Below are 24,483 nucleotides of genomic sequence, written 5' to 3' on the forward strand. Positions count from 1 at the left end.
TTTTTTTCAGTTAATGAAAGACCTTTGGCAGCAAAGGGTTAAATGTAGTTTGTTTTTAACCTCTGCTACTATAAGTCTCTCCTAAACTGAACAAAATCGTGTGTAAGTAGCAGGAATTAAAATGTAAAGAGGTCAGCGTAGTGAAACGACTAAGAGTAACCTAACCAAACTTGCCTTAACCGAACCCATCGTAACCCAGTCTAATCCAAACCAACCTAACCCAAACCAACCTCACAGTTCCTATCCTCTTTCCCTAACCTAACTTAACCTCATTTAAAGGAACCCCACCTACCCTAGTTACCACTGAATTTACCTGTGTTGTTGCAGTGACCTGAGTGACAACGAGATTACAGAGCTGCAACCCGGCGCCTTCCAGCATTACACGGCCCTCCAGACACTGTGAGTTATTGTATGTTTTTTCTCAGCCATTATCTTTAAGGTCTTACAGTTTTCTGATTACAATATTTTCCTTGCCGTATTCTTCCCCCAGCCACACCCTTTTTTTTATCATGTTTCATCTCATGTGCGTATCTTGCAATTTTCTCCATTATAGCTTTTAGTCATATATTTTACTTTATAGTATTTATTTACAAGAACGTTTCTCTTGCCTACAACTTGTTTTGCCATGCGTTCATTGCTGTACATTCCTAGTAATATGTTGGACTTCCCGCGCTAACTTCAGGAGGTAATTTCAGGGGCCATTGAAAGATATTAATGATCTACGAAATTATGCTGAGTTCGCAGCGGTTGCTCAGTAAATGGCATTTAACTCTGAAAGACTATAATGGACAAAGTAATCGCTTTCTACTACATTTTACCATGTTTTTTTCCTCTTCATTTGCTTGAGATAGCCTAAACAATATTCAACATATACAGAATGAGTTGTCAACCTTACCTCTTCCCTATCCACACACACCCCCTCCCCCAAATGAAGATCAGAGAATGGTAACATAAGAAGTGGATTATTTTCTTATTAAAACGGTTCAAATTTAAGTACATTTTGCTCTATAACTGTTGCGCATTCAACACATGTTTATAGAATATTATATCTTACAATGGCTTCAGGAATCACTTCCAGAAGTCAGTGCAGCAGCTCCAGGGATATCCTTTATTTTCATGGGAAGAAAAGGTGACAAGTGTAAAAACAAGTTATTATATATTCTCGCTAACTGATACCCTTAACATGCTTCCATTACGGTACATCTCCAGAACCTATGTTTTCTCTCACTCATTATCGTACTTATATAATTCTTCCAATAGCAGCTGTCTTGCGCCTACGTTTTCTTTTTGTTTTTACCTTTGAGAGTTTGCATTTTTTGCAATCCAATTTCCTTCTTCTTTTTTTTTTTTTTTTTGGCATGTTCCCTCTAAAGTACTTCTCTTTCTGTATTTCCTCACATAATTTTCTTTTTAATCATGTCTCCACTACAGTTTTTCTTTTGCAATGATGTTTTCTCTCTTTGACATCATTTTTACCATGCATCAGGAGGGCTGCAAGAAGGTGTAGTAGTGTTTACATTGACGTACGTGTGTGAGACTTTGTATGGTATCAGAACATTAAGCCAAGCGCTCACAACTGTGGAAACACGATTACTAATGTATCCGAAGTGCGTTAAACTGATGGGACAAGATGTACTGGGACTCGTGAGAGATGTTGAACAAGGAAATGTGTTTATAATAGGGTGAAAAAGTGTGTTCGGATGATCTGGACATTCTCTGTGGAGAGAATGGATATGAGACGGTACTGATAAAGGTAAATGTGAGTGAATTTGAAGGTGGGAGGTTGGTAAGCCAAAAAGAAAGTGGTCGGATACGGTAAACAAGTGTGTAAGAACGTGAGGTATGGAAGTTGATGAGGCTAGGGAACTCACAAGGGATCGAAAGGGTTGGATGGATTGTGTATGGAGGAGCACATGATTGAGGTTTGGCATCCCTTTCTGTTTATTTATAGTCGACAGATGAACTCTCTCTGGTAAGGAATGTCAAGGTTAAAGTTATTTCTGATGTCATAATAATGTGAGAGTAACGAAAGCATTATACAATTACAGAATCCTGTCTGGAAATAAGATCAAGAGTATAGCAGCTGGCGTCTTCCAAGAACTTCCCCTTAAAGTCCTGTGAGTATACTACTGTTTCCAAGACCTTAATAAGTAGTCAGAGTTCATGTTCTGTTCAGGATATCATCAATACCATAATCGCTTTTCTCTCATTGTGATTGTTCATTAAACAGGTCACACATAATAGCATGGAGCTTATTGTGAGACCCGACCTTGTTGTGAGGACCAAACGACACAAACATCAGATGGGCTTTTCGACTTCATCATTACATTAGGCCCTTACTCCGAGATACCTTAGCACCTCTTCTCTTTGTGTTTTTGATGAATTCGATCCTGAAAACAGCAGTTTCAAAAGAAAACAAAGGAGTTCCACTGCAGAAGAACTAGCAAACACAATGTCGAGAGGAAACTTTCACTCTGGGATTTTTTTTTTTTAATGCGAGGAAGAAGGAACCAAAGGCTGAGCCCTCAAAACAGTTCCTTCCATGAAAAAAACAAAAACAATACAAAAGAGAGCCAAATTCAAGATCCATTCATTTCGAGATGCCTGGACACACTGCATTTGAAAGACTGGAGATCACAGGAAGTAGGAAATACAGCCACAGGGAGACAGTTCCAGAGTTGACCTGTTGTATAAATGAAGGACTGGGAGTAATTGTTAACTCTTGGATTAGAAAGTTGGACTGAAAAGGGATGGGAGTTTGTTGCTAGATGGGTGCTATGCTCCCATCGTACAGGTGGAGGGATGCAAGCAGACAGTTCAGGGGAGCAGTGACCATTGAAATAGCGATAGAAAAGAGATAAAGAGGCAACAGTGCGGCGAAGAGACAGAGGTTGAAGGGAGCCAGTAATAGGAGGAGAGTTGATGAGACGAAAAGCCTTTGACTCCACCCTATTGAGAAGAGCTGTATGTGGGGAGCCTCCCCACTCATGAGAGTTGTACCCTAAAAAGGGACGAATGAAACCCGTGTATAAAGTCAACAACTGTGCAGGGGTAAAGAAGGCACGGAGTTGGCTTAGCATACCTAATCTCTTGGAAGCAGATTTTACAAGAGATGCAATATGATCTTTCTAAGATAAGTCCCAGGTGAATGAAACCCCAAGCATGTTCAAGGATGATGCAAGATTGAGCTGGATATTATTAGACATTAGTGGGTACTCCTGTGGAAGATTTTGACGGGTTGATAGGTGTAAAAACTGAGTCTTTGATGCATAAAAAAAAAAGAGATTATTTTTACCCCAATCAGAGATACGAGCCAAGTCAGACATTAGGTGTGCTACAGCCTCATCCCTTGTTTGTTGAAGTAACTGCTGAGATGGACGTTGCTGAAGCCGAATGGAAAGGTGAAGGGTGGAATCATCAGGGTACGAATGGACAGGGTTAGATGTACAGCTTAGAAGATCATTGATAAATAAATGGAAGAGGGTTGGTGATTGGACAGAGCCCTGAAGAACACCACTGTTAATAGATCTAGGAGAAGAACGATAGTTGTCTACAACAGCAGGTATAGAACGACCAGAAAGAAAGCTATAGATGAAGGCACAGATAGAAGGATAGAAACCGTAAGAGGGCAGATTGGAAATTAAAGATTTACGTCAGACTCGATCGAAAGCCTTTGAGATGTCAAGTGCAATGGCAAAGCTTTCCCCAAAGTCCTGAAAGGAGAATGACCAGGATTTTGAAAAGTAGGTGAGAAGATCGCCAGTGGAGCGTCCCTGACAGAGCCCATACTGACTATCAGAAAGAAGGTTGGGATAGGAAAGATGCTTAAAAATTTTTCCATTAAGAATAGACTCGAAAACTTTTGAGACAGGATGTTAAAGCAATTGGACGATAGTTAGAGGGTTGGGAATGGTTACCCTTCTTTGGGACTGGCTGAATGAGAGCAAACTTCCAGGAAAAACGAAAGGTACAGGTTGAAAGACAAAGGTGAAAGAGTTTACCTAGGCAGGGTGTATGCACAGAAGCACAGTTCTTGAGGACAACGGGAGGGACTCCAAAAGGCCCATATGCCATATTAGTATTGAGGCCAGTGATGGCAGAAAATACATCAGCTGATGAAATTTTAATGTCAGCCATAAGGAAGTCAGAGGGGGGAAGTGATGGAGGAACACAATCGTCTAAGGTGGAGTTGCAGGAGAAAGTCTGAGTGAAGAGATCTGCTTTATCAGTAGAAGAAATAGCTACAGAGCCATCAGAGTAGAAAAGAGGAGGGAGGGATGTCGAGGTAAAGTTGTTAGAAAGGTTTTTGGGAAGGTGCCAGAAGGAGTGGGAAGAATTCGAGTTGGAGAGTTGATAGCATTTAGTATTGATGAAATAATTTTTTTAGCAGGGCGAAGAACAGACTCAGCATGATTCCGGGCAGAAACATAAAAAAGATGTGATTCAGCAGTGGGTTGGTTCTGGTAGCTTTTATAGGCCCTCTCCTTGTTGCGGACAGCATTAGAACAAGCATGATTAAATCAAGGCTTTCTTGCATTAGTCAAAGGATTTAAAAAAAGAATGTATGCTTCCATGCCCGAGAGAATAACCTCTGTAATGCGCAAGACACTCAGATGGCTCCTGGCCATGGAAGCAATAATCATTCCAGGGAAAATCATAGAAGTACTGCCTGAGGGTCTCCCAATCCGCAGCTCCAAAGTGCGACAGATGATATTTCTTTGGAGGGTCCACAGGCCGCACCAGAGTGATAGGAAGGTTAAGGTAATAATGTTATGATCAGTGGAGCCCAATGGAGAGAAAAGATTAACAGTGTAAGCAGAAGGATTAGTTGTAAGGAAGAGGTCAAGTACGTTGGAGCTCTCTCCAAGGCCGACAGGGATATGGGTAGGGTGATGTACAAGCTGCTCTAGGTCATTAAGGATAGAAACGATCAGATTTGTTTACCAGGTGGATCAGTGAAAGGAGAGGAGAGCCAAAGGTGATGGTGAACATTGAAATGTAGAATAGAGATGTCAGAGAAAGAAGAAGTGGATAGAATGTGTTCCATCGTAGAAGTAAGAAAGTCGAAGAATTTTTGATAGTCAGTAGAATTAGGAGATAAATAAACAGCACAGATAAATTTAGTCAGAGAATGACAGGAGAGCTGAAGCCAGAGAGTAGAGAATTCAAAAGAATCAAGTTCAGGAACACGAGAGCAAGATAGGTCATTGCGTACCTATACACAACAGCCACCTTTGGCTTTTAAATGAGTATAGAGAAAGTAGGATACTGAGAAGGGTTTGCTGTCAGTTGCCTCAGACAGCTGAGTCTCGGTACGGAAGAGAAGGTGAGGTTTAGAGGAGGAGAGGTGGTGTTCAACAGAGAGAAAGTTAAAGGAAAGGCCACAAATGTTGCAGAAATGAAGTGTCAGACAGTGGTTCCAGGCAGCTCAAAGAGTCGGCACCTGAAGAGGGGCGGATGGTGGGGGCATTTATGGTCCCCCCCCCCCCGGGACTCCGAGGCATGGTCTAGGTGCACCATTTTTTTTTCTTCTTTTTTTGAAAATGAAGTGTAGTGTGTACTGTGCATGTGCTGTAGATTGATGTTGACAGTTAGAGAAACTTGTATTGGAGAGCATGCTGGCCTACTCTCTGTGTTACTGAAACACTGAATATGTTCAGCAAATGGAGATGATCAGGAACCTGTCCCGAGGGCTGATGAAACAGGAGCTCCAACTCTCCCTGTCATCAGCTTTCCATCCACCTTGGGAGTACTGCCCTGCTCGACTGGTGCTACAGTCTATTCGTCAGAATGGTGACAATCCTGAAGTAGCATCATCCACGGTCCATGGCGCTCAATGAGTGATCAACTTCTTGCATGTAGGCGCCAATGAGACTACATATAAATGCGGCCAAAAGTGCTGACTGTGCCGAGGGACCCGCATGTGCTAATCACATGTGGCACAAGCGAGGATTGCTAGGCCTAATTGCGTTGTGAGTTTTGTGTACCACAGAGGATTAGTTCATTCAAGTACTTTACTTGACAAAGGGGACTTGCTTAGAGAACACTGTAAGAACTGTAAACCTGTTTTTAAAACCAGGGTACAGTCAGATGCTGTGCCTAAAAATTTGCCTAAAGCAGCTGAGACCATTCCTGTTGTACAATACGAGCACGTGAATCATTACAAACGCACGCGAAAAATAACCATATGAGACACATTACGTTTTGCTATTGCTGCCTTGCTAGGTTCTGTAACTTTTACAGACGAGCCAGTATCCTACAACCCAGTAAGATTTTGTAGATGAAGAGACTACAATTAGTTGGGCACAATAAGATCAAAGATACTGGCCACAACCAGTGTAGTGGTTGGAGACGTGAGGACCTTTGCAACCATGCTGTTGAGGTTACAACAACAATACCCCTTTTAGGAACTTGTCTGTTTACAGCGTTATAGAAAACTGTTGGATCAAACTACATGAAATCAGGAACTGTAAGTGAAGACCAACAGAGGAAAAAGTAAGTAAATATTGGCCAGCAAAGGTCAAAGGTCAAAGCATAAACTTCCCTGATGGTTTTATGTGTTCCTAGAGAGTGTGTGTGTGTGTGTATGTGTATGTGTCTGTGTGTGTGTGTGTGTGTGTGTGTGTGTGTCTGTGTGTGTATGTGTGTGTGTGTGTGTGTGTGCGTGTGCGTGTGCGTGTGCGTGTGCGCGTGCGTGCGCGTGTGCGCGTGCGTGCGTGCGTGCGTGTGTGTGTGTGTGTGTGTGTGTGTGTGTGTGTGTGTGTGTGTGTGTGCGTGCGTGCGTGTGTGTGTGTGTGTGTGTGTGTGTGTGTGTGTGTGTGTTTTATTTCATATGGTTTCTTGGGGAACAAAGGATAATGTTTTAAGTGAAAAGTTCACAGACCAAGATTAAAGAGATTTTGTTGATGCCTTAGAGAGGGTATGTGCTGTCTGAATGTTCTTGTTTTTGAGAGTTTTTTTCCCTCTATTTCAGGAAGCTGGATAAGAACCTCGTGTCGGTGTTAGGTGAAGGTTCTCTACCAGCGACGCTAAGGGAGGTGTCACTGGAGGGCAATGCTTTGACTGCCTTCCCTTCAGCCATCAAGTCACTTACCTTACTTCACACTTTGTATGTACCAACACTTTTTCCCTGAAGTCTTTATTTTTTAATTAAAAAACAGTACGGAGGAAGGAAAAACTATTGAATAAAAAAAAAAAAAAAAACAATCCATAGAACAGATTACAAGTGTCCTCCATTCATAAAAAATCTGTAACAGTTGGACCTGAACTGCCGTAGGTTGCAGTTTGGGGGGAAACCACTCTGTGGAAGCGAGTTCCCAAAAGATGCAGTTTGGAGAATAAAAGAATTCTGATAGGCAGAAGTTCTGCAATATGGGAGTGTGACAGTCCATTCATGAGTGCTACCAGGTGCCCGTGCAGTGCGGGGGAAGGCATGAAGAGGTGGCACAATGGATGCAGCTTCGTCTGAGCATTTGCCATTAAATCATGTATAAAATAATGAGAGGGAGGCAACATCCCTTCTTACTTGAAGGGGAGGTGGTTGATTTGTAATTGTAGTGTTATTAAAATTTCTAACGGCCTTGTTCCGAATATTGCCCAGTTGTTTTGGTACTATCTCTCCACATCCATTCCACAAGAGTAAGCAATTTTCTAGCTGAGAGTACACATGACCCTTATAAACTATAGCTAGCTGCTCGTCAGTGAAGAAGTTATGGACTCTGTACAATAATCCAAATTTCTTTGAAGTGGTTTTAGCAAGTGATCTAACATGAGAGGTCCAGCTGAGGGTACTGTTAAGTGAAACACTAGAATTTCAATACTTTTAGAGATAGAAATGTTAGTAGCATTGAAGGTAATATAGGCGTCAGGCTATATCTGTCAATTAGTAAATTGCACATGTTTGGTTTTACTAGCATTAAATGAGACAATATTATTTTGTCCCCATATGGTGATCTTAGATAAGTCTTGTTTTATGGAGATTGCTGTACTGCATCGAGAGTTAATGATATTGAACTTTGTGAATGGGTGTTTAAATGCGAATGAACTGTGAAGTGTTGAGTTATTTGCATATGAATGGATGGGATTTTTGGTGCCAGATAAGAGACCATTAATATGATTTAGGGATAGGATTGGAGCCAGAACTGACCCCGGTGGCACGCCGGCATTAACTGAGAAAAAATTGGAATTTACATCATCTACTTTATCTTTCTGTCGCTGAGATATAAGGAAATCAGAGGAAGAAGAGACGTTAGGCCATAGCAAGGGAATTTGGACAGCAGGGAACGGTGCCACATTCTGTCAGAAGCTTTGGAATATAAAGGGCTGCTGCATGAGCTTCTCCATGTTGGTCAAATGACTAATGGATGGTGTGAGTCAGGAGACTGCATATATCAATAATGGATCTTTTGTGACGAAAACCATAATATCTATCACTAATTAAGTTGTTTGATTCAAGATGTTTAACTATACAATATGCTTATTAATTACAGTCTCACATACTTTATCAAAAGAAGACGCGATAGCTGTTGGTCTGTAATCAGAGGAGTCTGAGGAACTTCCTTTTTTTAGAATTGGGTTGATAGTGGCTTCTTTCCAAGAGTCAGGCATGAAGACGTACGTATGCAAAGTATGAATAATTTAGCTAGAACAGGAGCAAGTTCAGGGGAACCACTGTTCAAAATAACTGGGGGAATTCCATCTGGACCTGGAGCTTTGTTTGTTGGCAAATTGTCTAGGATGGAGTTTACATATCCAGTGGGTATCTTATGTGGGGCAATTTTTGGAAAGTAATGTTCTAGTAGAGGGACGTTCTGGCTGACTTCCTCTAAAGTGAAATTATTGGCAAATGTATTGGCAAGGATGTTTGCATTACCATGAGGATCATTTGTAACGTTACCATCTGAAGAGTTTAGTGTGGGAGTGGGTGATGACTTGTTAAAGTTATTAATGAAAGATCTGAGAGCTGACCAGAATATTGTATTGTCATTAGGACTGTTTAATAATTTGGATGCTTGGTTGTGAAGAAAGTCTGATTTAGTAACAGTTTCTAGGAATTTCAGATTGACTGAGCTATTCAGGAGTTTTTTATTTTAAGTAAGAGTTATATGCTAATGGCAACCATATACTGTAGGCTGCGTAGCTACAATATATATATATATATATATATATATATATATATATATATATATATATATATATATATATATATATATTTAATTTTATATGTTTTTTTGCGCTTCTGGTCGGGAATCGAGCAAGTGACTACTGCATGAGTCACGCACAGTTACCAATACACCGTGGCGTGATAAAAGCCAAGCCACCTGAATTCTATGACGAACCAGGTTAATCCGCTATGGTGGGGACATAACATCAGGATTATTGCTTAGCCCCACGCAACTTGGCACACACGCGTGTAGTGTGTATCTCTTCAATATATAAAGATCCTCGTGTTCTGGCTAGGATAGATTAAAACTGCTCTGCTTGCCGAGTTCCGTGGAGCTAAAAATAATCCAGATGTGTTGTGACTGAAGTATATCCTCCCATAACAGATTTACCTGGTTCGTCATAGAATTCAGATGGCTTAGCTTTTATCACGTCATGGTGTAGTGGTAACAGTGCCTGACTTTCAGGTAGAAGTTTCGGGTTGGATTCCGGGCCAGGAGCGAAAAAAAAAAATGTACACACACGTGTAATGTGCGTCTCTCCAATATATATATATATATATATATACCAATGCAATTTTATATTTATAAACAGATGACATTGGGGTCCCTCGTAGCACCAACATCTTTGCGCTATATTTTTCATCTTGCACTTGAACGATGTTCTGTGTTATATGTATCGGTAGATATTGGCATAGTGTACACTAGTGGCATAAAAGATTATAGTGGGGTATACTGTGCAGAATTACTCACTAAGGAAGTGGTATTACAAGTCTGAAAAGTCACTTAGAATACGATCATGAGTGTTTCATTACTGCTTTAAAAAAACTTCATATCCCATACTGTTTTCTGACACCGTTTGTGATCGATCTCGCATACTTGCAACAATAAACGTTTGTACGTGGGCGTCTTTTGCAGTAACATAGTACAATCAACGATAATACTCCGTTCCATGGAACTACAGATATTATTTAGTTGGAAGTAAGCACTGGAGCCCGAGAGTTTTACTACGGGTACCATAAACCCTCTCATGGTCAAGACAACTGCCATCTCTTTCCAGCTTACGACAGTCCATTTTATTGAAAATGAGTCAATGCTGCCTTTTAGAGTATATATATATATATTGTTACGGAACAGAGAAAGATAACGTGCACTTTAAGTGAGAATGCTAAAAATCACTACTGTCCCGTAAAGTTCCAGGTTCAAAACAAAAGAGTTAGGTAAAATTACAAGTCAAAGTTTAATGCTTAAACTAACAACAAAACATTCAGGACTCATAAGGATAATGTAATGGCAAAAACAGGTTAAATATATGGTTAACTGCAATAGCCTCTATTAACACGAAATTAGCAAGAATAAATTTATCTAAGTCAGCCCTGATAAAATGAGATACCAGATAATACTCAGTGAATGCCAGATAAATAATCACAGATACAAACTATTATCAAAAATGACTGACATAAAGAACCCTACATGAATTACAAAAACTTCACTAGGCCTACAAATTAAACTTATGCTATACAGTACAAGAAAAAATGCAATAACAGTTATACTCAAATTACACACAGCTGCTAGATGGTTGGAGACTTCTTGAGCACTCACAATAATAATATCTGTACAGGGGAGGACAGAGATGTGAACAAAATGAGGAGCAGATCTAAGTGGCCATGATGCAGAGACTGAGCTCAATATATAGGGGCCGGCAGAGCCTGATACAACTTGTAAGAGGACGCGCAAATGAAAGCCATGGGGACATAGAGTTCACAATCCCGCTCTGGACAACAGAGAGAACGACTTACTCTACTATAACGGTAGAAGGGGGGGACTGAGGCAGAACACGCTCGTGATCAAACATGCAGCATACTGTGCGTTAAAATTACACAAAGGATGATGAAATCATAGGCTATGTAACACCTCCCCACAAAGAAAAAAGAAATTTACAAAGGAAATTTCTTATTACTCTAAAACAATCTGTCTAAAGTCTGGATAAGCAATCTGCAATAACATTTTCTTTCCCCTTGACATGTTGTATGTCTAATGAATACTCCTGAAGAAGTAGACTCCATCTTGTCAATCTCTGATTTTTATCTTTAAACTTACTAAGGAATTTCAGTGGGTTATGATCGGTATAAATGACTATGGGGTCAAAACCAGAACACAAATAAAATGAAAAATGCTGTAAACCCAAAATCAAGGCCAAAAGCTCTTTCTCAATAGTTGAGTAGTTCTTTTGAGGTGGAGTGAACTTCTTACTGTAATAAGATACAGGATGTTCAATACCCTGATCATCCTCTTGCAGCAAAACAGCCCCAGCTCCTGTATCACTTGCATCAACAGCCATCTTAAAAGGCTTAGCAAAATTTGGAGTAGCGAGCACTGGCTGACTTAATAGAATAGCTTTAAGTTTGTTGAAAGAGGATTCACAGTTATCGGTCCAGACAAATTCAACTCCCTTTTTCAGTAGGTCTGTAAGTGGTGATACAAGAATAGAAAAGTTAAGAACAAATCTCCTGTAATAACCTACCACTCCCAAAAATCTTTGTAGCTCTTTCCTACTTTTAGGTCTGGGAAGATCACTTATAACCTGAACCTTAGCTCCTGGTGGTGCAACATGTCCATCACCAATTACATACCCAAGGTACTGAACTTTAGCTTGACCAAACTCACACTTTGATAAATTAGCTACAAGATTAGCATGAACTAAACGGTCAAGAAATTTACTGACATGGCATAGGTGATCTTTCCAGTTGTCACTGAAGATTAATACATCATCAATATAAACAACACACCCTGCCAAACCCTCTGTTACAACATTCATGATATCAGGATTCTTCCCCAAACTATCACTCAGGCTCATACTGCATGGGAGAGCTTCACTTGCAGACTCGGGTGGAACAGCTACAGTGCAGACTGGATTATTTTCGTCCCGCCTGTGATATAACTTTAGCATGTTGATGTGACATAGTTGCTTGCTCTTTCTACGATCTGGTGTGGCGATGACATAGTTGACATCACTGAGTTTCTTCTCCACGAAATAAGGGCCACTAAACTTGGCTTGAAGAGGTTGCCCATGAACTGGTAACAGAATCAAAACCTGATCTCCTGGCTGAAAGTGGCGTAACCTGGACTTCTTATCATACCAAGTCTTCATCTTCTCCTGAGCAGCTCCTAAATTCTATCTCGCCAGCTGTAAAGCAGTGGACAGCCGTTCTTTGAAATTCATCACATACTCCAGCAGGTTGACGTCATCTTCCTCCGACAGCCAGCATTCCTTGAGTAGCTTAAGGGGTCCTCTTACTTCATGGCCAAACAGTAGTTCAAAAGGTGAGAAGCCCAGTGATTCATTTGGAGATTCTCTTGCAGCAAACACAACGAATGGAAGACCTTTATCCCAGTCTTTCTGATGTTCCAAACAGTATTTCTTGAGCATCGATTTGAGTGTTTGATGATATCTCTCCAACGCTCCTTGGGTCTGGGGATGGTAAGCTGAAGACGTGATCTGGGTGATGCCCAACTCTTTCAGAGACTGCTTGAAAACATTTGACATGAAATTACTTCCCGGTCTGACTGTACCTCCTTAGGCAGACCAAACTTTGTGAAGAACCCTAGCATTTCCTTAACCACGTTCTTTGCTGAGATGTTTCTAAGTGGAATGGCTTCAGGATAACGAGTAGCCATATCAATCATGGTCAACACATAAGAAAATCCTGAAGAAGTCTTAGGAAGAGGGCCCACAATATCCACCAACACACGGGTGAAAGGCGCCTCAAAAGGAGGAATGGGAACTAGAGGTGCAACCTTTTCGGTCTGATTACACTTTCCCACAACTTGACAGGTGTGACAAGACTTACAATACCAGGAAACATCCCTGAAGATACCTGGCCAGTAGAAGTGTTTCAAAATACGTGCCACAGTCTTCCTCACTCCAAGGTGTCCTGCCAAACTGGAATCATGAGCCACTCTAATGATATCCTGCCTACAAACACGAGGGATGACAACTTGATGTACAACCTCCCATTCACAGTCGGCTGATGCTGTTGGGGGTCTCCACTTCCTCATAAGTACTCCTGACTTTACATAATAACAAGTAGAAGCACCGGCTGACTCTTCTTCACTGTAAGCAGAGTTAGCTAGACCTTTCAACTCAGGGTCAGCAACCTGCAACTCAACCAACTCTTGACGAGACAAATTATCAACACTACGGGGTACTGCCTCATCTGGTGAGTGGTCCAAATTAGCAAGAAAAGTGTCAGCTAGGATAACATCATCATCATCATTATCCTCTAAATCACCAGTAACTTTAGACTTAGCCCTAGTGACAGCACATGCAGGGAACACATCAGGGACATCACAATCCTGGGACGCAGCCACTGGCTCACTAGACAACTGAGGAGCTGGACACACTTGACTTCCACCAATATCATTTCCAAGTAAGAAAGTTACACCTGACATTGGGAGTGTCTCAACCAACCCAACCATAACGGAACCATTAACAAAACCAGACTCTAAATTCACTCTGCACAGAGGAACAGAGAAGTAGTTATTCCCTACACCTTGTAAGATTACAGTTTCATCAGAGGAATTAAAATTAGAGCCTAGAACACTGGTCAGCATAAGGGATTGGCAAGCACCTGTATCACGATATATTTGAACTGATTTCCTGTCATTACTGTCCAGAGGACTGACAAAACCATCAGACAGGAAATTAGCACATGAACTCTTGAGAGTGTCACCCACGTTACTGCTCAAAAGAGGAGCTCCATCATGAGAATTTAAGTTACCCCTCAAAGCAGGTTCAGTTAACTCATTTAAAGAATTCTGGGAACTCTCAAGAGTGGACACTAGACCAATTGACTGAATATTTAAAGACTCCTTTTTGTTCACATCACGCTGTCTCCTGAAACATCTCTCCGTAGTATGACCAAGCTTACTACAATAAGTACATTTACTTTTCTGAAATCTAGAGGTGAAGCTGGTATTTACTTCCTGAGAAACATCATCTTTATTTTCTTTCCTGTTACCTGTACTCTGAGTAGAGGCAACGTACTGACTCTCAGCTTTCCCTTTTTCTCTAGAATATCTCTTGTGAGTGAGAACATACTCATCAGCTAAAACTGCAGCATCAGACAAATTATCTATTCTTTTCTCATCAAGATATAGGCTTACATCTTTATAAATACACCTTTTGAAATCCTCCAGCAAAATCATCTGCTTAAATTTACCAAAATCAGAATCCACATTCTTAGAATTTAACCACTGCTCTAACAAATCTTCTTTGATTTTTGCATACTCAACATGGGATTGCTTATCTTGCTTGTAAGTTGTCCTAAATTTTACTCTATAGGCTTCAGGAACAAGCTCATAGGCCTTAAGAATCAAGCTCTTAACTACATCATAATTATCAGACTGATCCTGAGGCAAAGATGCATAAGTTACTTGAGCTTTACCGGTGAGAACAGTTTGAAGGAGTACTGGCCAATACTCCTTAGGCCAATTAAAACCTGTAGCTACCCTCTCAAACAACTGAAAATACTTTGTTAAATCAGATTCATTAAAAGGAGGGACAAGTTTAACATTTTTAGCCACATCAAAATCATCAGAGCTAGATGATCCAGTTCCACCTTGTTTCATGCGATACTCATGGTCTGCCTGAATCCTGGCAAGCTCAATTTGTGCCTGAGCCCGTACCTGTGCCTCTTGAATACGAGCATTTGCCTCCTTAACATCAGCCTCCTTAGCACGTGCTTGAAATTCAGCTTCCTTCACACGAGCCTCCTGCAGGGCTAGCTGTAACTTAGCTAATTCAATCTGCGATTGCTCATTTGGAGGAGTTACATTAAACAAGCTTTTATTAATGATGCCAACAATTTGATCTTTAGAATGATGAGAGTGAACTGCAATTCCCAATTGTTGAGCAACAAGCTTAAGTTCATTCTTTGTTCTATTTTCTATATCACACACTGTTTGCACATTTGACAAAAAATCTTTGGCTTCATCAAGTGTAGAAATAGTAGCCATCATGAATATATCACAGTCACAAAATATCAAACAATATCCTTATGATAATATCCTGAATATCCTGGCGAGGTCGCCAAATTTATGTTACGGAACAGAGAAAGATAACGTGCACTTTAAGTGAGAATGCTAAAAATCACTACTGTCCCGTAAAGTTCCAGGTTCAAAACAAAAGAGTTAGGTAAAATTACAAGTCAAAGTTTAATGCTTAAACTAACAACAAAACATTCAGGACTCATAAGGATAATGTAATGGCAAAAACAGGTTAAATATATGGTTAACTGCAATAGCCTCTATTAACACGAAATTAGCAAGAATAAATTTATCTAAGTCAGCCCTGATAAAATGAGATACCAGATAATACTCAGTGAATGCCAGATAAATAATCACAGATACAAACTATTATCAAAAATGACTGACATAAAGAACCCTACATGAATTACAAAAACTTCACTAGGCCTACAAATTAAACTTATGCTATACAGTACAAGAAAAAATGCAATAACAGTTATACTCAAATTACACACAGCTGCTAGATGGTTGGAGACTTCTTGAGCACTCACAATAATAATATCTGTACAGGGGAGGACAGAGATGTGAACAAAATGAGGAGCAGATCTAAGTGGCCATGATGCAGAGACTGAGCTCAATATATAGGGGCCGGCAGAGCCTGATACAACTTGTAAGAGGACGCGCAAATGAAAGCCATGGGGACATAGAGTTCACAATCCCGCTCTGGACAACAGAGAGAACGACTTACTCTACTATAACGGTAGAAGGGGGGGACTGAGGCAGAACACGCTCGTGATCAAACATGCAGCATACTGTGCGTTAAAATTACACAAAGGATGATGAAATCATAGGCTATGTAACAATATATATATATATATATATATATATATATATATATATATATATATATATATCCTCTAGATGATCTGAATAAACTTTGGAAGACTTTTATTGGTGAAAGGATTGGTGAAGGCTATAATCTAAACCCTTCATTCCGAAAATAACTAACATTAAATTTTTCCGGTGATTAAAAATGTAAATACTAAGAAACTACTGTATGCTATTATACCGGAGGAAGCAAGTGGTTATCCTCTGGAGAACCTACAGTTTGTCTCATCTATAATTTTTTCCATCGCTAATCTAATGCTAATATTCACTGTTGGTCTCCATACAACATGCACTTTGCTCATCCATAACTTTTTTCTTTGCTAGCAAGAAAGCTATGTTCACATTCATCCAATAACTCCCTGCATTGATAACTGCTATTCACTCCGATGTATTTTGTATTTTATGTTTTTACTTCCAGACGATTTTATATACTTAACGATAATAATCAGCTCAGGAGAAACTTTTGCAACTGGATGTGTTAGATTTAGCTTCCACTGAATCCACGAAACGTGTACTCTAAAATGAATAAAATCGTCTGGAGAGAAAGCAAAAATTGTACAGAGCAAAAATACTGCAAGAAATGTACGTCTCCTGATATTCAATTAGTTTATACGGTTTTAACTTAATCTCTTCAGTCCAGTGACATATTGAGCTGATTTATTCTTGCTACCTCCAGGCGATTTTATTCAGCTTCAGGGAAATCTACACTGAAGGAATCACTGACGGTATACCTAACTCTTGCATTTAGAAGTGTCTCTCCTAAGCTGAATAAAATCTCTTAGAAGTAGCAAAAATAAAATAAAAAATACGTCATGGGATTAAAGAGTTTTGTATGGCTGTATAAAACCGTGACTTGCTAAAAATTGTTGTGTCACCCTGCAGGAACCTGGGTATGAATCAGTTGATGGAACTGAAGGCCAGTGACGTGGGAGGACTCACCAGGCTCCTCATACTGTAAGTTGACTCGAATCACTAATATACAGACTGGCCCAAATATAACGCTGTTCTTACACTGTGCCAGATGCTTTCTCCTGTGGTGTGGGGACGGCTAAGTCAGTGTTGCCATTATTTGCCAAGCACCATTTATTCATTTCCTCCTCAAGATGCCGCAACCACGCCAGCATTACCCGACTTAGCCGTTCCCGCACGCGAAATTTTTTTTCTTGCCCAGTTCCGTCACTTTGCACATATGGCAACGTTGCCCTGTGTTTAGTTTGGCAACGCCGCGCAGCAATGAGCCATATCGGATGCCAGGTTTAGTATTCATCACAATTATTTACTTTTTTTATGCTTGACTATAAATATAATACCTGACTATCTATATTTTACATGGATTGAAAGAATAATAGAGACATAGAGGTCATATAGTTTTCGCTGCCTTAGCTTAAATAAATATGAAAAGGGGCCATACCACTGTCTTTACTTCGTCACTCGTCTGCTGAGAGAGAGAGAGAGAAGATACTCTCTACACTTTGCTAAAATTAGTTATATGTTGATTTAATGAAAATGCGGTACGTCGTAGGGGTGGTACATGACTGCTCGTTGAGAACACTTATCAGTAACATATGTTGTAGGCCTATACTACTTTACCTGTCATTTCTTGTCATTGCTCCCAGACGTACGATTCAATCAGCTGTGTTTACAATCGGCAATGGCGCATCACTGGGTTAGTTGCACAGACTGTCTGAGATTTTTCACGAACAACAAAGTAGACCCTTAATATGACAACAATAATTGCTTATTTTCCAATCATTATTTTACATTCAGTCCCTCACTGAAGATCAGCAAATGTGTTCCCAACCCAATGCTATTACCAAATAGAATATATTGAGTTTATTTTTTTAATTCCTTGTTTCTCTTGATTTACTTATTTTGCACACAATGGTCAATAATGTCTCATGTCTGACCCAATGCCTGTCATCAGCACATGGGAAATAGCATATGGTGCCTGGTGGTGTTTAATATTTAATAAAGATTATACCGTAACAAATAAAGCTTTGCATTTCATCAAATACAAAAACCCTTCAAGCATACTTAACATGAAATAAAGGACATGAGAACATGAAAATAATCTGAAATGTAACCTGACATATGATTTTACCAATATACCTAAGAAAAACAAGAAAATAATCTGAAATCTAACCTGACATATATACCTAAGAAAATGTCTAATGAAACATTGATATTCAGGCATCATTGATACCAATATTTCCCAGCTTGCAGCAGAAATTACCAAGGTTAACCCTTAAGAATGATCATGAAAAGCGTTTTAGGTGATAAAATATTATGGGTCATTAACCTCTCTCTCTCTCCTGTAAACACAGCTGATTGAATCGTACGTCTGGGAGCAATGACAAGAAATGACAGGTAAAGTAGTATAGGCCTACAACATATGTTACTGATAAGTGTTCTCAACGAACAGTCATGTACCACCCCTAAGACGTACCGCATTTTCATTAAATCAACATATAACTAATTTTAGCAAAGTGTAGAGAGTATCTTCCTTGCATACTCACTTTTTATTGATGACCCTGCATGTTATTATTTTATACTGTTTCAAGCTCTCTCTCTCTCTCTCTCTCTCTCTCTCTCTCTCAGCAGACAAGTGACGAAGTAAAGACAGTGGTATGGCCCCTTTTTATATTTATTTAAGCTAAGGCAGCGAAAACTATATGACCTATGGCTCACTGCTGCGCGGCGTTGCCAAACTAAACACAGGGCAACGTTGCCATATGTGCAAAGTGACGGAACTGGGCAGGAAAAATTTTTTCGCTTCCCGCACCGCAAGATACTGTTATGCGAATTTCTTGTGAAACACTATTTACGGGTCATCCTATATATTACTAAATTGTTCATGCGACCTATGGCAGCTTATTATTCGTTATTCAGTGGCCTAGGTAATACTACAGCTCCTCGTCCTTTCTATAATAATCCTTCTTGAGCATGATGTTGTAGTAGTAATTTATTGCTAAGGCTCAGAAATGTAGACGGAAACAGCCCAGTGGAATAATATGATAATACTACGGTTCTACATCCTTTCCAAAGTGCTTCTTCGTGACCAGCATCATACTGCAGTGGTAATTTTTGGCTACACTAGGAAATGGTAATTTTATGCTTAGTTAAAGTGAACAGCCTATACTCCTGATTACAGTTCGGTAATAATGACTGTTTTCTTTTAACCTTTTCTTCTTTGATCTTGTTATATTCTCATATTAATCACATGTGGAGAAAAAGTGGGGATGAGAGAAAGAATGCAGAAGGATGGAGTGCACGACACTGTGATTTAGAGATAAGGGGTAACAGTGGTTAAATCAGAAGCACACACGGCTTGCAACCACGATGTCCCAGGTTTGATTTCGTTGCTAACCACAAGATGTGTAAGCAAGGTCTCTTGATACCGACTTGTTTGCACCAAAACCAAAATGGGCACCTGATGGGTGAAATGCGTGGTATAACTTTAGCGACTGTTTGGTTTCTTTTGTTGTTTGTCACTTTTTTTTTTTTTTCATCTCTTCTAAGATTAGAAAGGGTCTTTTCCAATGTGACTTTGACAGTAAGACTGGTAATATCTGGCAGGGGGATGTTGATGAAAGGCAAGAGTTTGTTCAATTTTGCTGGTTACTGCTTCCTCTTCCCCTTATTATTATTATTATTATTATTATTATTATTATTATTGTTGTTGTTGATGTTTGAAGGGGACTGTGGCTACTTGTTGCACCCAGGAGCTGGATTTTAGTGAAGTAACTGCTGATTAAGTTGCCACTGAGTTGAGGCTTATTCATTCTGCTTGTCACAGCTTCTCCTATGCCTTTTATTTCAGCATAAGTTTGGCTGTTTTGTGTAGACTAACTTGACTTAATTTAGGCCTTTAATTGTGCTAAATAACTTCGAATGTAATCTTTCCAGATGTACAAACGCCTAAAGAAGTGATGAACCTGATTCCCAGTAGCTTTCACTCAGAAAGTGGTATTCGGCAACTGCCACGCCCTAGTTATAGTTCCTATACCACACTGGAAAGAGTGCTCTGGGACCTGCGGCGAGGCTCTTGTTTCAAAGTGTTTGCTGTAAAAAGTAACTAGCGATGCCAAAAAACCTTATATGGGTTCACTTTTGTCTCGATGGACATAAATGATGAACTTTTACTAAAGTTGCTACTAGATGGTGCCACCACAGATGTCAGCTGACAACAAATATGAATTCTCCATGTCAAATAAACGTAAATATTTTTTTTATTCGTTTGTTTTTTGTTCCTCAGTTCTGTTATTTAAAAAAAAAAAGTATGGGACCACGTTTATGTCTCAATAGGCCATAAGCTCTATCTTCTTGCCTATCAAGTTTGGCTTGACTTCGATAGTAATGGGTTTGTTTACAAAATCGAAAGTCAGTATCGGTCAAAATCTCTGAGCTTTATAGTATAGAGGGCCTATCTCTGCAGCGAGCATGTGACCTTGGCCTCTACATTGAAACAACCACACTTATTGCCTCCACCATTGTAATGCAATTGGAACACTTCTTAGCTTACTGTTTCTGTTTCGCAGTTGCTTACATAAGCTGAGCAGTGGGCCATGGTACTATATGTTAGCTGCACAGTGGACCATGGCACTATATTTTCAAAATTCATCAGCTGATTTCAAAAGGCGCGGGCACTGGTTGTAGTGCATAAACATCATCAGTGCTGCCCTTCGCCCCTGGCGGTGGGCACACAAACTACACGGCGCTACCCATGAGAAAGCCTATCCATAGTCCATACTATAGAGCAAGGTCCTTGGACCTTGCTCTATAGTATGGACCGTGTTTATAGAGCTCAGTCATCAAAATACCTCGGGAGAAACCATGACTAATCTTGACTAGTCATGCTCAAAATTCAAAATCGTTTTGACTTTTGGTGCTCGGGAGAACGAGTTTCGGCACGATAGTCAATATACGATATCAAGATTGGTAAAAATATTTTGACTTTTAACCGCGAAAATGCAGCTCAGTACTTAGGTAAGCAACTCCAAAACGCAATATATTATACCATGTACGAGTATATCTCGCATTATGGAGGAGGAAACCACAATAAACTAAAGTTGAGGCTTAGGCATATCAAAGAATGTGAAACACACGCCCTATCACTCAGTGTTTTCAGGGTTAAAATGAGGAGAAACTCATAATATTCATGTAAAATGTAAATCAATAATACTGACGGAAAAATGACCCATAAAATAAAATGCACAGATAGTGGTAATGTCGAAATCACGAATGCTATCAAATCAGAAAAATAAACATCTAAAAATATATTTTTATCCACAGTTAATTCCCTATGCCGGACGATATTTATGCAGGAAAACCCGTGAGCGCTGTATGCAAGATGGATCATCAACACGATACCAAAGCTTGTCAGTGCATGAAGATTGTTTCTCTTTATTTATCAAATATTCCAGCTAGACAAATATCATAGCAGCTTAACATCAAGAAGAGGACAGTTAACGGATATATAGAAATACAGAGAGAGACAGAAAATAAAAAAATTGCCAAATGGAACCCCTCGTAGCACAACACAAGACCAAGTCAGACAGATTATTGTATGTGCCCAAGAACAACCCCTAACCACCTGTGTTGCTATCAAGAAGCAAATTAATTTGCCTGTATTCAGTTAAGTTAGTGAAACCAGTGCATTACTGGGGGGAAATTGGTCATATTAGTCACTTGATGAAAATCCAACATATAGTAAAATATGTCGGGCGGTTTCATGAAAGAACTAAAGAAGGAGAGAATTATATAAAAGCTATAGTGCGACAAAAAAGAGAACTAAAGGTGAAGAGGAAGGGGGTGGGGATCGTCAGAAAGGCCAAGACATCCACTCATGCCCATGGAATGATAATGACGGACTGACGTAAGGCCTGGTGTGCAGTCTTGCCAAAGGAAAATTATAGACATCAGCTAGATTTTTTTTTTAAATAACAGAACAAAGGAAGGAAAAACAAATGAATAAAAAAATAGTCCATACACCAGATTACTGGTGTCCCCTGTTCATAAAATATCTGTAACAGTTAGACTTGAACAGCTGTGGGTTGAAGTTTGGAGGGAAACAACTCTGGGGAAGCAAGTTCCAGAAAGATGCAGTTGGGGGAATGGAAGAATTCTGATAGGCAGAAGTTCTGCAGTATGGCTGAGTGACATTCCAGTCATGAGCGCTACCAGATGCCCGTGTAGCACGAGGGAAGGCATGGAAAGGTGGCACCATGGACACAACTTCGTCTGAGCATTTGCCATAAAAATCTATGTAAAATAATGCAAGGGAGGCAACATTCCTTCTTACTTGTAGGGGAGGTAGTTTATTTGTAATGACATTGTTGTCAATCATTCTAACAGCTTTGTTCTGAATTTTGTGTAGTTGTTTTAATGCAACCTCTCCACATCCATTCCACAAGGGTGAGCAATATTCAAGCTGAGAGCACACATAACTCTTAGAAATTATAGCTAACTGCTCGTCAGTGAAGATTGGTCTCAAAAGTGGTAAAAAACCGCCGGACAGGAACATTAAGGAAAAAATGCTAGATAGGACTTTAACAGATTGCCATATATACAAAAAACATTTAAAATTTTTACCAGCTGGATTGCTTTTAACCCCTCCGTAGCCGTGGGTCCGGAATTTTACATGCACCCATGGACGACGCCGGGAGCCATTTTCTGAGGTTTCGAAAATTGAATTTTTTTTCCCATGCCATATTGAAGAGGAAGTCCAATGCACATGGCAATACAAATTTCAGCTTCCTAGACCCATCCTGTGGCGTGCAATCGAACGTGGAAGTTGCGTAAATTTAGGTAGCTGATACTAGTCACAGGTAGCTATTGCAGTGATGCAATACTGCCCTTTTATTTTAAACCCGGCGTGTGCCAGTGCCTTTTTAAAACGGTCTGACATAATTCTGCGGCCAGTGCCAGTGCCGTTTTATAATGGTTTAAAATAAAAAACTTCACTGTGAACGCATTTTTCAAGGTTCACAGGCAAAAATCGGCAGGCACGTAAAGTAACTGTTACTCTTCCATCCCTCAGGCTGTCAAGGCCATACACTCACTCGCTCACCCTCTCACGCTCACTCTGCCTGTTTGCCTCACCCAGTGCTGTACACAGTGAAGGCATTTTGTAAATATTTTCATGTAAGTGTAACTTGTAAATATTTTCTTGTAAGTATAAGGACTATATAGTGAAGTCAAGTTGTAAATACCTTCTTGTAAGTGCCAGAGCTGTATGTAATGAAGTCAGGTTGTACCTATCTTCAAGTAAGTGTAAGATAATGCACTCACGGTAAGAAAACACGCAAACTGTGATAGATGCTGAAGTAATAAGGAATCAGAAAAGAGTACCGAACATTGCTATACCTTCCCAGCATAAATACCTGAGTATACCTTACATAGAAAGCGGCTTTCACGTATGTGGTGAGCATGAGAGAGCGGCTATACCAGTGCATGAGTATGCAGGATTCAATAAAACTGATTTCCAAGCCTCGGTGAGCATTTTAGTGGCGAATTCAGTTGTTTCCACATCAAAATCTATCATTTTAGCCAAAAAAAAAAAGGTCAAAAAATGGCTGGCACTGGGGTGACCTATCGGGCTAAAAATAGCCGGCACGCGGCGAGTTAAACCAAAAAACATTATCAGTGGTACTGAAAAGGTGTGAAATAACTATATATGTGTATTTTGAAGTTTTTCAGTACATAATATGCGAGGGTTGAATGTAAAAAAATATATTATGAGTTTATTTTGCATTTTTCGGTATTTACTGTGTTTACGGTAGTATCGACTTTTTTCTGTGGTCTGGGTGGTGGAGTTTGTTGGAAAATGGAGGCGAGAGTGTTTGTTTTCAGACCTAAATGAGATAAACGTCATCCCTTGAGTGTACAGGCTGGACAGTGAGGGTTGAAATGCGAGACGACCTGCCATTCGCACCTCGCATGAGCTGATTAGCAGAAAGGGAAGGGATTCCTTTCCATCCACTAAAGTATCATGTGAACCTGGAAAACTTTCCTGTTATGCTTGTAAAAGGCAAAGAATATGTAAAATGAATCAAAACAGTGCAACAAATCTGAGCAAATAGTAAAGATACCAAATTATTTTTTCGTTTATTTTTGTTTTTTGTTTATTTATAACTGTAAACAGGGTGGTTGTGTGTGTTTGGCAAGGGCGGAGAAAGATGATATTTTCTGTCTGGGTCGAGATAATGGGTGTAACTATGTGTTTAGGCATGGCCATGAGTGAAGAAATCGTACATCCACTCCTCACAGCAGCAGGTGGTGAACTGACAAATCCACAAATGAGGTGTGAGAGCATGAAGTGAAGGTCAGTCTCATGTCTCAGATATTCGTTCACTTCCCGAAAGTTTTCACAGTTTTCTACAAGTTGCACTGCATCGAATGATCCAAA

The 24,483-nt window shown here is 39.9% G+C and overlaps 1 protein-coding gene across 1 annotated transcript in view; it reads left to right on the plus strand.

Moving 5' to 3' along the window:
* The window catches only part of LOC145409334 (thyrotropin receptor-like), a 72,186-nt gene that overhangs the window by 5,231 nt on the left and 42,472 nt on the right, over positions 1–24,483 (plus strand). The window contains 3 exon segments of the mRNA XM_080279805.1: positions 328–399; positions 6,974–7,108; positions 16,959–17,030. Of these exon segments, the coding sequence (XP_080135931.1) occupies positions 328–399; positions 6,974–7,108; positions 16,959–17,030 (279 nt within the window).

The sequence above is a fragment of the Coenobita brevimanus genome, chromosome 80 (genome assembly GCF_032717465.1).
Source record: "Coenobita brevimanus isolate Jiangsu-jjx chromosome 80, ASM3271746v2, whole genome shotgun sequence".
In the NCBI taxonomy this organism is placed as follows: Eukaryota; Metazoa; Arthropoda; class Malacostraca; order Decapoda; family Coenobitidae; genus Coenobita; species Coenobita brevimanus.